Source organism: Myotis myotis, unplaced genomic scaffold (genome assembly GCF_014108235.1).
Source record: "Myotis myotis isolate mMyoMyo1 unplaced genomic scaffold, mMyoMyo1.p scaffold_m19_p_14, whole genome shotgun sequence".
Classification (NCBI taxonomy): domain Eukaryota; kingdom Metazoa; phylum Chordata; class Mammalia; order Chiroptera; family Vespertilionidae; genus Myotis; species Myotis myotis.
The window spans coordinates 12,504,417-12,521,498 of NW_023416318.1; the positions used below are offsets into that span (position 1 = coordinate 12,504,417).

Here is a 17,082-nt window from a genome sequence, read left to right on the forward strand (position 1 = left end):
GGCAGGAGAGAGCCAAGTGCCAAGGCAGGGCCTGGGGGATCCAGGGCCCACGTCACTGCCCTGGCTGCCCTGGTCTCGGTTTCTAGGGAAACCCCACACCGGCCAGCCGGCTAGGCCAGAGGAGGAGAACCCTTTAAAAGAGGGAACTCGGGAACACACAGACCTCCCTTCCTCCTTGGGGCTGATCGCAGCCTTAAGTGGAATAGCAGCTGAGGGTGCAACCCCATTGAAGTCACAGCTGGAGCCAAGGCTTGGAAGCAGCTGCTAAACTCCTTGCAAAACTCCCGGCCGGGCCCTGGGGAGCGGGAGTGGAATCAGGAAACCTGGAGAGTCCACGATGCCACGTGTGTCCGCCTGCATGTGTGCGCGTGTCCCTCCAGGGTCTCCACGGCTTCGCATGTGGAGGCTGCAGGGCACGCTCTATCCCACGACAGAGTGCCTCGTAATGAGGATACTGTGTGTCCCAGTTTGCCAGGAATGGCCCTACCTGTGTTCGGGCATAGCTCCTAACAGTGTCCCAGACCAGGCAGGGAATGCTGAGGGCACCCTGGGAACGGTGGGCGCAGGCCTCATGCATGTACAGTGACAGACATCGGGGCGCCAGCACATCCACTCGCTGTGATACACACACATTCACGTGCTGGCGCTCTGTCCTGGCTACACAGACACATAGCTGGGCCCTTCGGACATCATATCCAAACTTTGAGCTAGACGGAGCCTAGGTGTGCACAGTTAGAGGAATTACCCAAAAGTTTGTCCATGTGGGGGAGCAGGAGGGGCAGGGAGGCCCTGCTTGAGAGGGCTGGCAGCCAGCCCTGAAGCTGCCCTGCTAGCACAATGCCAAGTCCAGAACAGGTGCTCAATTTGCATATTCAATAAACAGAACCCAGGGACACCGGGAGCCACCTCTCCGTATGAGCCAAGCCTGTCCCGGGCCGTGGTTAGGTCACGAGGCAAACCCCTCTCACCTCCCAGGCGCTGCCCTTGCTCCAAGGGCTGCTACAGGCACGGGCACAGCAGGGCTCCATCCAGGTCCGGGGATGGCTCCTCCCCTCCCCACCCACATCTCTCCTCCTTTTCAGCCAGTTCAAATCTCAAATTACTCCTCTCTGGCACCAGCCTCTCCCTGACCCCTCTCCTAGCACTTCTGGCTCCCAGCGGCCCTTCCCTGCCCCCGGCGGGGGCTTGATTCCTGTCTCGGTACGTCCTCCCCACTTCTGGTCAGGACTCGGGCCTCTGCCAGCCAACTTGGAGGCTTCCCGGGTGGGCCTCCGTACAGCTCCCCTCCGGCTCCAGGGAGGCCAAGCTACCTGACTACAAGACAAGAGGGTGATGCCCACACCCCAGGGCTCTAGCCAGATGCCAGGGCCCTCCCTCAGACCCTACTCAGGGGCATCATGCCGGAACAGGAGTGGGACGATCCTAGGGAGAGAGGGCAGAAGAGCCACTCTTCTGGCCTTGGTTCCAGATTGACTTGTGCTGTGCCTCTGGGCAGACCCCTTCTCAGGCCTCCGTTTCTTCTGGGGCAACAGAGGGACTCAGAGCCGTTCTAGGGCAGCACTGTCCCATGCGGTCACCAGGCGTGACTACTGGGCCCTGGGGATGAGGCTGGTGTGACTGGGGAACTGAATTTTCTTATTTTAATTACGTTAAATATAAATCTAAATAGCCTCATATGCTGGCTAGTGGCTACCATATTGGACAACGTGATTCTGAACCTCAGTCTCCGCTACTATACAATGGGCTTAATAACAGAACCCAGCCTTCTGGGGTCACTGTGAGAACAGAACTAGATGGTGCTCATAAGGCTCTCAGCCTGGTCTCTGGGACATGGCAAAATGGAATTTCGTATTTCCTACCTTCTTTGGGGTCCTCCATTCTCATTAGAATTGAAGAAAACCATGGACCTTCCACCAGGATTTCCCATCACAGACACACATGTGCTCATTGCACACACACGTGCACGCATTGTACACATTGCACACACCTGCACAGATGTATCACATGCATACATGTAATTTGCATGTGTGTTGTATGTTATTACATCACACATATGATTACACATCAGACACAAGTGCACACACATGCACACCCACAACTTCGCATCCAATTTCTAGGCTCCGGCAGCTCTAAAGCCAGGTGGAGAGCACCTTTTGAAAATGAAAGCCCCTTCCAGCTCTAAAAACTCCCAGGCTATGTGAACAAATTGCTGAGTCTCCATCTCCTTCCCTCCCTGCCCAGGATCAGGCATCTCAGAAAACCCTTCCTGACACTCAGGGCCAAGCTCAGAGACGGGCTCTGGAAAAATCCTTGTGTGTGGAGGGCAGGCCCAGGGCAAGAGCGACAGGATGGATTCTGTGAGCTCATCCCGGCAGCCGTCACCAGAGTTCCCAGAGAGGCCGGTGGCGTCAGGAGGGGTGACTGGGTGGGAGCCCGCGGTGGCGGCAGCGAGGGGTGTGGGGCAGGAGAGGGAGGCTGGACGGAACGCGCTATAATAGCAGCTTTGTGCTCCGCTTCCCAGCTCCCTGGGAACGCCAGGGAGATTATGAAACCCGGTGTCTTTGGGAATGCCAGGATATTAGCTGGAAAAAGAATAATACGAAAATAAAATAATGCTCACGATGGAGACAGCAGACGATTAGCAGACGGAGCCAGGGCCTCCTGCTCCGTGGAGGGAGCCAGGCTTGGCCCCGGCGGAAGGTTTCAGGGAAAGGCTGCCTGTGCTAATGAGCAGACAGAGCCTGCCTTCCAGCGAGACGTCTTCAGGAGGGGAGCTGGCAAGCGAGGCCCAGCTTGCCGGGGAACACGTGGGCCTGGGGAGGGGTGCTTCTAGGCAAGGGGGCGCCACAGGCCTGGCCCCAGAAATGTCAGATTCCCAGGAGGGCCACCTGGCCACCACCCGCACACCGTCTTTCCCTAAATTCCTTCAAGCTCAATGTCCTCCTCCAAAAAGTCACCCTGGAATGACTCTTATTTGGCACCTCTGCACTTCAAAGGTGCAAATTCTACTGGGTTTATGCACATTCACATGTGAAGGTCTCTCTTCCTAATCCAGCAGTTCTCAACCTGTGGGTCGCGACCCCTTTGGTGGTCGAACGACCCTTTCACGGGGGTCGCCTAAGACCATCCTGCATATCAGATATTTACATTACGATTCATAACAGTAGCAACGAACATAATTTTATGGTTGGGTTACAACATGAGGAACTGTATTTAAAGGGCCAGAAGGTTGAGAACCACTGTCCTAATCAGACAAGCATTCCCATGGGTCAGGCCTCCACCACCCAATTGAGGGATCATTTGAAGTAAAGAACACATTTCTCCCTCCAAGGAGCAGGGAGAACATGTCATCTTTCCCTGCCTCCCTGTCCACACACCTTCAGCCAAGAATGGACACACCCTGCCTCTCTCAGGGTACGCGGGGGGGCGGGGGAGGGCAATGTGACCACCTCCCTCCCCTTCATGATGCTCTGTGCACGTTACATCCTCGATACCCAAAGGTGGTCCTTGGACCAGCAGCATCGCATCACCTGGAAGCTGGTTAGAAATGGAGCCTCTCGGGCCCCACCCAGGCACTGAATGCAGATCCCCAGATGCATTTTAACAAGATCCCCAGATGGCTCCTAGGTTCCTAAGGGCTGAGAAGCGCTTCTTTGCATGCGTCGTGTCCTTACTCCTTACAGCACCCCTAGGATGCAGTGACTCACTTTCCTGATGAGGTAACAGAGTCACTAAAGAGACAAAGGACTGGTCCATAACTAGGAAGCAGAGGAAGCAGAACTGGAACTAAACCTTCACCGTGACCCACCACGCTCCTGCCCGATGCATCCACAGGCATCGGTGGCCAGTGGGCAAAGACCAGTGCCTGGGAGAGTAGCTGGGTCCTGCACCCAGGAAACCAACCCGCCTGCCTGCAGGTTGGACCTTTGCCCTGTGCCTGGCCGGGCATCAGTACATCCCAGGATGAAGAACAGCAGGCTCAGGGATAGGAGCCCAGGCTGGCCTTGGTCCTGGCAGGAAGCATATACTAAAGATGACCATGGAAGGGGAGTGTGTGTGCATGTGTGTGCAGGTGTGTACACGTGTGTGTGTGTGTGTGTGTGTGTGTGTGTGTCTGCTTGTGTATTGGTGCAGATGGAGGTTCTATTCACTGAAGTAGAGTGGTCAGACTGCTCCTGTCAAATGGGCCAATGGCCCTGTCCCGATGACGGCCACACCTAAGCACTATCCATCCCGTCCGCCTGGTTCTTTCTCTAGGTCAGACTCAGACAGCTTTACTGGGATTGCTCATCTTCCCGCAGCCCAGAGCCCGTCCACGCTTCCATGCATGCACTTTCGTGCGCCTCTGGCCTGTGCACTCTCTCCTCTGGCCCAACACCTCACAGCTGACGCTCAGCCCCCGTGCCCCCCGGCCTCCCTGCCCTGGGCCGCCTGGCAGGCGGCCACCACATCCGTCTTTCCCACACAGCAGTTCACCGTGTGTGTCAGACTTGCCAGGGCCAGCCGTGAACTCATCGCTGCCCCAGGTCCACCCCGCCCCGTGGCCTGGCGATGGGAATCGCCCCATTGTGCACCCAGCAGGGCCTCTGAGCCCATTTGACCCTTTCCTCCCCAGGCCCTGCCACTCCACTTCCACTCTGGTCCACAGCCCCCATCCCACATGGCCACGGCGTCCTGGTCCCTAACCCAGATTCCTGATGGTCTCCTGACGGGAGGCTCTCCCTCCAACCAGCCTCCAGGGCTCCTTCATTACCGGTCCTAAAGCCCAGCTCTGACCAGCACATTCCGCTCAGCCGCCCACTCTGGCTCCTGCTGCTCACTGAATAGGGTCCGTGGTCATCCTCTGTAGCTCTTTGCCCAGCACTCTCTGGGGTTTTCTTTTCCTCCCCCACCTGGTGATGCTGTCAACCACAGAAAAAGTGCCTGGCCCCGACGGCCAATCAGAACACGCTGTTCTCACCCAGGGTCCGGGGCCAGTCGGCCACACTGGATGGCTACTGGCATTACTGAGAGTGGCATTCTCCTCTCCTCGCGGTCTCCAGTGTGAGCAAAACAGAGGACGCCGGGAGGGCCAAGCTATTCTATCCAGCAGGGCTTTGCTGGTTATAAAGATGACGTCAGCCTTTTGTCACAGGTGCCATCTTTGCTATCACATGGACGGAGCCGGTGTGAGACGAGACCAGACAGGAGACCACGTTAGAAACATAGTCCTGGGACACTGCGTGGGCCCATTTCCCGCCAAACTAATGCCTCATTCATCTCTGGGGCTCTGTCTAGCCATCTGAGCCCTGAAACTCTTCTTCTCCCTTTAGGCATTTGAGTTGCGTTTCCACTGAAGAAAACAAGTCCTGGATCCTTAGGTGCCTGCCCAGCCTCCTCAGCCCTGGCCCTGACTGTTAGGTCCGCCACAGTCTTTATGCCCCGAACCCCCAGCTGGAGCCACACGACCACGGCCAGGCCCTGCCCTGTGCCTTTCAGACAAGATAGGGAGTCACAGAACTGCCCCCTGTACTCCCCAGCCCCACCCCATTCTACCCCCACCCCCCCGCCCTGCCCCACTCAACTCCCCCAGCCCTTGTAGCTGCGCTGCCCCACAAATGGGTAGCCAGCCTTGGCCCAGGGTTAAGACTCAAGCTCCTCACCCCAACCAAATACTCACACGCACACATGCACACGCACAGCTGGCTGCACATGAACTCGCTCAGATTCCATCAGCCAGCACAGCTGGTAGAGCTTGCTCCCAGGGTCACAACCCAAAGCCCCCCAGCTCAGGGGGCGGGTAGTTGTGGCTGGATTTTGGGGGGGGTGTCTCATCCTGGACATCTCACTCCATCTCCAGGAACCCCCAGGCCAACAGAGCAGGGAACAGGACATATCCTAGCCCTGAATGTCCCCACTCAGATATCCTGGCAGGGCCTGCTCATCTCTTTGGGGGAACACAGCATGCAGACCCTGGATAACCTTGAGCTGACCCCCCGTTCCACTGGCTCCAGAAAGTGTGCACTGGGCAGGACAGCCAGGCTGGGGCTCAGTTTTGGAGGCACATCTCTCCCACAATCCCTAGGGACACAATGGCCTGTCCCAGGACACTCAGGTCCAACCAAGGAATTCTGGGGTCATTAGGCCTCTCTGGCTACGCCCATGGGCTAGGCCCGTGGTCAGCAAACCACGGCTCGCGAGCCACATGCGGCTCTTTGGCCCCTTGAGTGTGGCTCTTCCACAAAATACCACGTGCGGGCGCGCACGCGCAGTGCGATTGAAACTTCGTGGCCCGTGCGCAGAAGTCGGTATTTTGTGGAAAGCCGGTATTTTGTAGAAGAGCCACACTCAAGGGCCCAAAGAGCCGCATGTGGCTCACGAGCCACGGTTTGCTGAGCCACAGTTTGCCGACCACAGGGCTAGGCCAAAGCCTCCCCAGCACAGCCCGTGCCAGCCTCTTCAAGAAGAACGGGTCTCTCGGCTCCAGGCACAAGGCAGACCATCTTGACTATGCACAGAAGCAGCAGGTCTTCTGGTGCCAGAACAGGAGCAGTTTTATGGTAGGAAGACACGGAGACTTGTGTCCACTTTCTCCACATGCAGCCCCAGAGGACCCGAAGCCACAACACCTGGTCGATGTTCCATCCAAGGTTCTATCCTGGGGCCCCTGCCTGCTCTGCATCGGCCCTGAGCAGCTCTGGGAACCCCAGGTGCACCCCACCCGACCCAGGCCCGGTGGGCAGGGGACATACCAGGGCCCCCTCGAGGGCGAACACAGCCGCAGGCCCCGTCTTCTCCAGCGGCTCCATGCGGCGGCGCCAGCGGCGGCGGCGGAAGGCGTCGGTCTTGCGGTACTCCAGGTGAAACTTCCAGCCGAAGAGCGAGGCGTACTCCCAGCCCTCGCCCTCGGCCTCGGCCTGCCTATGCTGCGAGGGGAGAACAGGGCAGACTCAGAAGCCACTAGCGGGCCTGCAGGGAGTCCTGGGCTCAGCTCCAGCTGCGCCCTTCCTGCCCTCCACAATTCCCCTCCCACCTCACACCAGCACCCTCTAGATGGGAAAACCTGGGAGGGCTGCCTGGAGGGGGAACCCTCTGAGCAGCTTCTGCAGTAACAAGGACTCTGGGTCAGAACACCAGGAGGGAAAGATACCCCCTAGGCTGTGGGGAGAACTGAGGAGCCAGGAAGGGAAGGTAGACTGAGGTGGTGAAGACTGAGCTTCAGGTTTGTTTGTTTGTCTGTGTGTGTGCTACTTGTGATCTGTGTGTATCTGTGTTTGTGCTGGGTGTGATGTGTGCATGTGCTGAGTGTGATCTGTGAGCATCTCCAGTGAGCTCATGTGCCTTATACATGTCCTTTGTACACCTGTGTGTGTGTGTTCCCAGCTTGCCTTCCCGCACCAAGACTCCCACCCACCATCCACTGGGCTCACCTTCTTCAGCGCCTCCATCTGGCTGATGTCCCTCCTGCGCAGGCGGACCCAGCGCCGCCGACGATGTGTGTAGTACATCTTCTCGGCAGGGACCCAGTGCCTCGGCTTCCGGTCCGGGGGGATGGTGATACTGTACTCCCAGCCTGGGGGAGGGGCACCCATCACTCATGGCCTGGCCACTCTCCATCTCTGCAGAGCTATCTCTTCAGGTGGGGCATGCTCACAGACTCACTGGCGGCCACTGACTCCTAGCCGGCAGCTTGCAGGGAGGGCTAACCCAGGAAGTCCCCAGGCCAAGGCGCCCTGCGCTCAGCTGTCCTCACCAGCACACCATGTGAGCTCGCCAGGGTGGGGTTCACCGGGTGCCATGTGCCACCCACCTTGCTCATCCACGGCCCGATTGAGGTCGGTGGACCACTCTTCATCTTCCCACTTCCAGCCGAGTGGGCACTCGATGTCCTCCTTGGGAAGCACCTTCTCCCCATTCTGGGCAGCAAGGGACAGGCAAGCATGAGGAGAGACGGGCGTGAGCAGGGAGGCTGGGAAGATGCCACTTGACAACATACGCTCTCAACGCCCCAGGTGTGACTCAGGTCGAGTCCCCCCCGAGCTGGACCTCACTCTGTCCCGCTGGTAACCGAAGCACGGAGGCTGGGGACGTCGGAGCAAGAGAGAAAAGGTCCCGCCCTTCTTTGACTCACAGGTCCCTCTCAGGCCCCAATTTACAGGATCTAAGAAAGCGGAACCCCCCTGCCTGGAGCACCCCCTTACCACATCCGTGTAGTTGTCACTCATGTAGATCCACTGGCCTCCAGGGAGACGGGTCTGGTTCTCAAACACCTCCTCCACGAAGCTCAGGTGGCCCGCATCAGTGTCATAGAGCAGGCTGTGGGCGGGGGACAGTCAGCGCCTCTGCTGAAGGGATTTCCCCCCCCCACCCCACCCCCCAGCCCCTAACCACCCACATCCACCCACAGCCTCCAGCAGAGCAGCCCAGGCCAGGGCCAACCTTCCTGCATCAGCCTCACCCCAACCCACAATAAGACAGGCAGAGGGGAGAGAGTGAGGAGGGGTCAGGAGCATGGGGGGAGAGAGAAAGGAGACCAGGGAGACCTAGGGACACTCAAGGGCAGAAGAATACATCGCCCCCAAGAAAGAGAAAGACCCACTGAAGACGCCTAAGCCAGGGGGTAGTTGAAGCTCGATAGGTAACTATAGAGATGGGAAATGTTATCAAGCTGTATGCTTAAGAGCTGAGTACGTAACTACAATACAAATCATGCTTCAATGTTTTTAAAGTTTAAAAGAAACAGTTGTTGAATGTCAACCCAGCTGGAAGAGAGGAGAAAGAGGCAGATATCAGTGAGGTGGAGAAGGATGATGCTGTTCTGAGAAACACCGAGGAAAAAAGGGGCCCCGGGCACGAGGAGCGTTAACGCAGGAGGGGAAGCGGCTTTCTGTGGTGTCTTGGAGGAAAGGCTGCAACCACCAGGAGCAAAGTCAGATGCAAAGTCTGACGGAGGCCAACTCTGATTTAATAATAAAGAGCCTTCCGGCTGTTAGAGCTCTTCCAGAGACGAATGCTGCCAGTGAGCCCCGGTTCTGGGGGTTCGGGTGGAGGTCCCTACGACCAGGGCAGAGGTGGGGGGAGCAGGCAGAGGAATGGAAAAGGCCAAGGCCTTTCAGGGAAAGGGCTGAGGCGGAGGGGTCCCCAAGCCCTCCCTACCCACAACTCACGTCTTCTCTGGACACACGAACCAATCTCCAGCCCAGGCCCAGCCGGCCGAGGGGCGGAAGCTGTCCTTGGGTAGCTTGATCTTGCCCGTGACATCAGAAAACTTGGGGTAGGTGAGGCCCGTCGTGCCCCAGTTCCCGACCAGGGCCAGCTTGGTCTGGTTCTCATACTGGAGAGCAAGCAGTGGAGGAGTGAGTGGGGTCCGGTGGCAGCTTAGGGGGTGAGGGAGCATGGGGAGGGTTGCAGGCACTCACAGTCTCAGCAAAGACGGAGAGCTTGCCCTCGGCAAACTGGTTGAACTCCTTCTCATCCACAGAGAGCCCGAACCAGAGCTTCACCCGTATCTGCACTGGCATCCGGACCCTGGGCACATCCTCCATCGGATACTGGGTACCAGAGAAGAACAGAAACCCAACTAGAGGGGGCCTATGGGAGTGGGCATACCAGCCGGACATCCCATTAGGTGTGTGCCCTGTCAAAGGACTTATCAGCATTTCATGGAAGAGATGTGTGTGATTATCAAATACCTTCTCCTCACCTGCCAAGATTCCTTCCCATCAAAGGAAAAGACTGCACCCCACCACCACCACCTACATGCTCTCTACAGTAGAGACCAGCATCCCCCATTCTCTCCTCTCCCGCCTCATCCTCATTTCTGTTCTCTTCTAGGAAGCACGGTCCAATGGGATGTTCTGCTACAATGGTAATGATTTCTATCTACGTGGCCCAATATGGTAGACACTAGTCCATGGGCAACTGACCACTTAAACTGTAGCTAGTGTGACTGAAGAACTAAATTTTTAGTTTTATTTCATTTTTTTAATCCTCACCCAAGGATATGTTTTTATTGGAGAGAGAGAGAGAGAGAGAGAGAGAGAGAGAGGGAGAGAGAGAGAGAGAGAGAAAGGGAAAGAGAAACAGAGATAGAGACAGAGAGAGGAGCATCAATGTGAGAGAAAATCAGGGATCAAACCCACAACCCAGGTATGTGCCCTGACTGGGAATTAAACCCGCAACCTTTTAGTGTCTGGAGCAATGCTCCAACCAACTGAGCCAGCCAGCCAGGGCTTATTTCATTTTCATTAATTTAGATTGAAACAGCACATATGGCCACCATATTGGAGAATGCAGTTCTAGGAAGTCTCTAAAGGAGATATGATGATCCAGGTCTGGAAGGTGAAGAGGTTAAACCTCCCCCTTCGTTTTCAGTTGGGTTCTTTTGTTTGTTTGTGTATTTGTTTGTCTGTTTTTCTGGGGTTTTCTTGGCTGGATGTGAGTGTATCATCTGATACCTCTACCCTTTCAAGTGCTTATCAGCATTGTTAACCACTATTCATTGGTCTTTGTAGCCTGAAACTTTCACAAGCTCTGCCAAAAGGGAATAACCACAGTGTCCCAACAGAGGAGATGTATTCTCCCCAACTACTTCACCCTTTGATTGAAATCAGGGTCAGATATGGCCTGCGGGGCAGGAGTGCCTCACCCTTAGAGAAACACATTGCATTGTCCCTTAGAGGAAGTAACGTATTAGTGTCTTGGCTTGGTGTACCTGAGCTGGGAGCAGTAACTCCTCTGAGACAGGGAGCAGAATGAGACAAGGAAGTCATTTTGATGGGTTGAGAAGGGGAAAGAGAGGCCGGGGTAAGGGGTCTCCCTGATGGAGGAGGCCTGGATGCTGGAGACAGAGCCCGTCCAGGTAAGAGGCTGGGGAAGGGGTGCCCGGCCAAGGCCATGACGCTCTCACCCTTCCCCCAGCCTCTCTGCTAAGGTTCATCCTCAATGAAGCCTGGAGCAGCCCGTGACCCCAAGTGTCACCCCCCTGGAAACCTCCCCATGACTGTTCTCTTCAGCTGTCCTCTCCCTGGGGTGGTTAGCAGCCTTTTCCCCTCCAAACCACCAGCCCCAGGGACATGGCAGGAATGCCTGACCCCCCCTTCCCCCGCCACCCCCAGTCTCTCCCCTGCCCTCCCCCAGACGGGGCCAGCCTGCCGGACCCAAAATAGCAACAGCAAATAAAGAAATGTCTAGTTTGGGGCTCCTCTCCCTCTCTGCTGGTGCTCATTTTTTCCAACTTTGGTTTAAGTTAAGAAACACCAATGTTTTCTTGGTCTCTGCTTGCTGCCAACATTTTTGTAGAGCTTGCTCAGGAGCTACTGGCAGGGCTCATAAACTCAGTGGGGAAGACTTCGAGAAACAATTCTATATCTTTTTTTTTTTCCTCTGCTTGGAATCAGGGAAATTTTTCAGTTTGCATTTCCCCAAGGCTGCAGGGCCAAGAGGTCAAAGCCTGGAGCATGTCCCCCAGGCGCCCTCCGCAACCCCACCTCCGCTCCAGCCAGACAGCCTTCCCTGGGTAGCCCCACTCAGATGTGGCCGCTCCTTGCCTTCCTGTCCCTTCTCTCCTACCAGGCGAGGAGCTGGCTCAGGGAAAGATCGCAAGGGGGACGAGCCCTGGGTGGCCTGTGAGCAGGTGGGAGGGGAAGCCCACTGCCTGACACACCTCCCACCCTCTTTCTAGGCAAAACTGCCTCTCATTTGAGGTATCAATTCCCCACGTGCAGACGTCTGCTCATCCCTGACTTTGGGTTGGCCTCCAGGCATGGTGCTCATGGAGCCTCCTCTCCCCCAGGGAGCCAGGGGGCTCCCAAGGAAAAGGGGAGAAGCAGGGAGAGAAGCTAACATTCATTGACCACCGAGTTCCAGCAAGACCCGTGACCTGTGTTACCTAATTCAATTCTCAAAACCTATCAAGCAGGCAGCCTGACCTTCATTTACAGGTGAGAAGACAGCCAGCTCAGGAGAGCTCAGGAGATCTGCCTACGGCCACACAGGAGTCCAGCCAGCCCCGCCACCTGTCCACTCACACTGCGCCTTTGAAACCTGCCCTCTCCACCCACCCCAGGCCGGGACAAGAATGATCGGCCAATATATGAACGAGTTGGCCAGCAGCCACTCAGAGGTGTGAGGCTGAAGTTAGCCAACAATGATCTGGAAGAGGTGAGGTGGGGTGGGTCCTGGTGCGCTGGGAGGAGACACGGGGCAGGGGAAGGTGAAAGCCAGGCAGTGTATAATGCCAACAGGGCCACCTGGAGCCAATAGTAAGTGGTAAGGGGTTCGCCTGCTTCCCAAGGCCACCCCTCCTCTAGCAGGGCAGCCTCAATGACAGCCATCCCAACAGGGACCCTCCCCTTGCGACAGGGCAGCCATGGCACAGGGAGGAATTTCCCCAAATTATGTCCTGACCACCAGGCCACAGTCCCGAGACCAAAGCAGCCTTGGCTCTGTGTCCCCACATTAACCCAGAGAGAGGATGGAGGGTCCGCAGGTACCCACTCACTTCCCTGTCACCCACGGCTAGTCAGGTCAGTCCCCTGAGGGAAGATGGAGAGGGAGCAAGGACGGGTGTTAGAGGAGGAGAGACACAAAGGGAGCAGGGGTGGGGTGAGACTGGGGGGGCAGGAGACTTGCTCCCGGCTCTCTGGTGGGGCAGAACCATGGCACACCTGGTACCCAGACACCAGCCTTCCCACAGGGAAGAACTTGAACCTCCCTGTGCCATGGCTGCCCTCAGGCCCCAGCTGGAGTGGAAGACACTCAGGCAGGGATGGAGGGGGTCTGTGTCAGGGCCCTTAGAGGCTGGAGGGCAAGCACAGCCTCAGGGGCCGGCTCCACTCTCACTGCTCAGGCTCTGGTCCTGGCGGGTGCGTGGGGTCCAGGGAACCCTGTGAGAGGGAGGAGAAGGGAGGGAGTTTTACCTAAAGCCCTCGGCCCTTTCCAAGAACAGAGTCCTCGGACTCAGAGGCAGAGAGAGAACCGGAGGGGAAAGGGAAGAGGACAGGGACAGGCCCGGGGCTGAGAAAATGTGGCCGTAACTTGAGGAGAAAGAACCCACTTTCAGGAAGATCGTCTGCAGCTTCCCACAATTCTTGCCACAGTAGTTGGCGCCCCGCCGGGAGAAGAGGACCTCGTGGACGGGCACCCGCTGGTACGCCACGCGCTTGTCTCCCTGCAGCATCCAGATCACGATGTCGGGCAGGCTGTTCTGGGGCTGAGAGAAGGTGGCCGTCAGGGTGGGGACCATGACCCGCCTGGGTCCACACCCCATGAGCTGACCACCCTGGCTCAGGGGCCGCAGAGGTCTCTCCCCCGGGCTCCATCCCCAGATGCCCACCCCTGCCCCACCCCGGTGGCCTCCCAGGTTCAGCCAGGCACCTCTGATGTCGGAAGCCAAGAGTCCCCAGGACAGAGGACTGCCCCGGGCTCACATAGGAGCCTGCCAAAAATCACTGAGCTGAGTTCACATTTTCTGGGAAAAGACACTCCTGCCTGGAGCCCAGAGCTTACGTTCTTAGATTCCCCACGCCCACCCCCCTCCACACACTGGGCAGGTGGATGCTCCCGGCACAGACATGCATGGAGGATTCCATCTGGCCCAGAAGATGACATTACGCCTAAGATGACCGCCTCCTTCCTCACCCCCTTCCTCACCCCCTTCCTCACCGTCCCCTTCCCCACGCCCAGGAGCAGCAGCAAATCCAGAGCAGGGGCCCTGGGAGCTGACTCTCACTGGGCCTGGGGACAGTGGGCTCTGAAAATGGTGACTAGCTCAGAACAAAACTGCCAGGCCCCTGAGCCCTCGGAGCATCTGGCTGTGAGGGGGAGGTGGCTGGTGGGGTACGGTCCATCTCTACCAAGGTTGGTGAGCAAAGTGCACCGGGAGGAGGCTGGGTCTGCCTCTGACCAGGCCTCCGACTCCTGCGGCACTTGCTTAGCATTTCACAGGCCTTGTTCACGTCTGCTCTGCGGCAGCCCAGGAGGCAGAGAAAGGCAGCCATGTGCCAGGTGAGGAAATTCAGGCTCCACGAGGCTAGGAGCTGGGTGTTTCTGTCTCCAAAAACATGTTGCTAACCATAATGCCAGGGGTTCTCAAAGTGTGGTCCCTGGAACAGAAATGCAAATTCCCAGGCTCCACCCAGATATGTGAGGTGGGGTGGGGGGACTGTGACCTGTTTTAATGAGCTTTTCAGGGGATTCCGATGCGCATTCAAATCTGAGGCAGATTCTCTCTGGGCTCCCATACAGTCAACAGCACCTGTTTGACCTGAACCTCTCCAAGCCCTGTCGCAACCTGTGCTGAGTTCTGGGGTTGGTCTGGGCATGATCTGGGGAGGCATGCCTTGACCAGCCCGAGAGGATAGTCCATGGCCACTGGGGGGCAGCGGGGGGGGGGGGGTGGCCTGTGGCTGAGCAACACGCGTTCCCCATGTAGTTGGCCTGTGCCTGAGACCCTGCTCGGGAACCGACTCTCAGGGACCCACGGCCCAGGTTGCCTTCCCCTCCTGAGTCTCCTTTCCACTTCCTGGGCCTCCCTCCCTCTTCAACAACTCGCTCCTCCAGAAGCCCCTTGCAGGCCCTGCCCTTTTCTGGTCGCTCCTGGGGGATCCTTCCTACCATCCATCACCGTCCCCTCCCTGGGGGACCCACATGGCCCTGGTCAGAGTGGGCAAAAGCTGGCCTGCCTCTGATATGAGTGGACCTATGTCCTATTCTAGACAAATCTGTGTCCTATCTGGTCAACCAAGGAACCGGGTCAGTGCATCTTCCCTGAAGTGGGGGGGAAAGGGGGGTGCGGGGTGGGGGAGGTGCCCCTGAGGACAAACTGGAGCCTCTTCTCTCTGACTAGATATGACGATGCTCAGAGTTACTGCACATGCATCCTCCTCGGGCCTGGGCTCAGAGGCATCCACAAGGGCAGGAAATCAGGGCGCCGGCAGGGAGAAGGCGTTAGGTCCCGGGAAAGCAGGCCCAGCACTGGACCTAGAGCCAGGCGCCCTGGGTCCTGGTCCCAGCTCTGTCTCTGCAACACCTTGTCAGTATTTCTTATGCACATGTGGGGACATTTATTGAGCACCTACGTCACACCAGGCTCTGTGCTGGGCCCCACAACATCCAGTTCCCCATTGCTTGCTCTCTCCTCCTCCCACACATGGGGACCTGGAGGCTCAGAGAGATTAAGTCACTGGCTCAAGGTCACTCAACAATGGAACCAGGGTTGGATCGTGGTCCAGACAGTCCCAGGTCCCTCCCCATTCTGGACAGGAAAGGAGATGCCTTGCAGGGTGAGCTACCTCATCCGCCAGGGTCCGGAGCCGCAGGAGCCAGTCCTCAGCCTGCTCCAAGATAGCGGGGAGCTCATAGTGGCCTAGCTTCAGGTCCAAGGCCGCCTCGGTGATCTGGGTCAGGTGCCGGGTGCGCAGCTTGTACAGGTACTGGTCCAGGTAGGTGGCAGAGGGCCTCTCTTGGACATTGCTCAGGGGCTGACTGTGAGGGACAGATGGGATGTACCTGATGCGCAGGAGCCAGTGCAGACCCCAGTCCAGGCACACACATGCATGAGCACCCATATGAGGACAGGCCCCACAACAAGCATCACACCCTCAGCCCACCTGCTGGGCACCCTCTCCAGCCTGACCCACCTGCACAGTCATCTCTGTGCAGCCTGCTCCGCCCTCACCTCCTCCGGGAAGCCTTCCCCAACCACACTGGCCCACAGGTCACTGCTCTGAAGTCCCGGGGGGGGGGGGGGACTTGGAGGGGGGGTTCCTCCCTGCCCCCTGCATCCTCCTAGAGCAGAGGCCTGAGCGCTAAGTTGCCCTTGGCTGAGACGAATCCCTTCTGTTGTATGCACACTTTCTTCAAGAAGGAAATTTATGGATCCCTGACAAGCCACTGCAGACGCTGTGGGGAGGCCGGCAGCCAGCAATACAGATGTGTCGACTTGGGGCAGCCCCACACACCCCTCCCAGAACCCTCTGTTTAGGAAGCCTTTGGGGGGGGGGAACAGTCCCAGAAACACAGCCCTAGGTCCCAAGTGGGGGGGCTGGATTTAAACTCCATCCTGTTTGGAGGCAAAGAACTCTGACCGCCCCCCATCCCACTGGGCTCCCGAATAGTCCTTCCTACGGCTCCTCCTCACCGTAGCACCCCTCCAAGGTCAGTCAGTCCGCGCACGGGGTCCTGCAGGATGCGGTGGGGAGTGGGGAGTGGGGAGCTCCCTGCCCTCCCTCACCAGCAGGACCCCTCTAGACGATCCCCGCTGGAGCGCATGGGGGGCTGCCCCACCTCTGCTGAGCCCTTGACTCCCAAACAGGACATCAGTCAAACCCGCTCCACCAGTTCTGCTCCCACCGCTTGCAGCCCCCCCACCTCATACTCCCCTCCCGGCAGCGTCTCGACTCCGGCTCCCGGCTGATTTATTTTTCTGCCAATTTCCCCGAGCTATGCAGAACCAATTACCGCCGGAGCGCAGCGGCACCGCCGCGCCAGATACACCGCTCTGGCAGGCCCTCGGCGCACTACATTTTTCCTGTTATTTTTTTTAATTGAATTTTTAGGGTGGGGGGAGCAGTACGCAAACTCCATCTCAGGAAACTTAAGCCCCGGGACCTGTCTCAGGTCACGTACTGCACACCCCGTAGTAATATAATATTTACTGCCCCGAGGGTGCCTCGGATGGGGCTGCCCCAGGCCGGGAGAGGGCCGGCCGCCATCCCTCCAGCCCCAGCCCACTGGAGCGTGGCGGAGGGGCATGCTCGGTGGGTGAAGGGGGGCCTGGGCCGGAGCCCTGCCTGGGAAGGAGGCCTGAGAGGGCCTGAGGGTGGGGGCAGGCGGGTCTGGAGTGGGGTCTGGATTGCTGAGCCAACCAGAGTGATTTATGCTCCCGGCCTGCGTCGGGAGCCGGGAGGGACTGCCATACAGACCACCAAAGGGAGACTTTCACGGAGGCCACCAGCCCCGCCAAGACTCCCCAAGAAACAGCTGGGACCCGGGACTGCCACCAACATGAGACGCCTCAGACCTGTCCTGCCCCAGAAAAGCCCAAGGCAGAGAGTATGGAAAGCAAGGGAGACCTGGGAGAAGAGTCTGGGTGACACTGTA

The 17,082-nt window shown here is 57.9% G+C and overlaps 1 protein-coding gene across 20 annotated transcripts in view; it reads right to left on the bottom strand.

The window, feature by feature from the left end:
- DYSF (dysferlin) overlaps nucleotides 1-17,082 on the bottom strand; it is a 198,668-nt gene that overhangs the window by 85,327 nt on the left and 96,259 nt on the right. For all 20 annotated transcript variants that reach the window (XM_036334154.1, XM_036334149.1, XM_036334150.1 and 17 more), the window contains 8 exons: nucleotides 15,273-15,465; nucleotides 13,037-13,192; nucleotides 9,399-9,530; nucleotides 9,147-9,313; nucleotides 8,181-8,295; nucleotides 7,790-7,895; nucleotides 7,410-7,552; nucleotides 6,732-6,905 (listed from right to left, as the gene is read on the bottom strand). In XM_036334154.1, coding sequence (XP_036190047.1) covers nucleotides 6,732-6,905; nucleotides 7,410-7,552; nucleotides 7,790-7,895; nucleotides 8,181-8,295; nucleotides 9,147-9,313; nucleotides 9,399-9,530; nucleotides 13,037-13,192; nucleotides 15,273-15,465 — 1,186 coding nt within the window. The remainder of the gene's footprint in view (nucleotides 1-6,731; nucleotides 6,906-7,409; nucleotides 7,553-7,789; nucleotides 7,896-8,180; nucleotides 8,296-9,146; nucleotides 9,314-9,398; nucleotides 9,531-13,036; nucleotides 13,193-15,272; nucleotides 15,466-17,082) is intronic.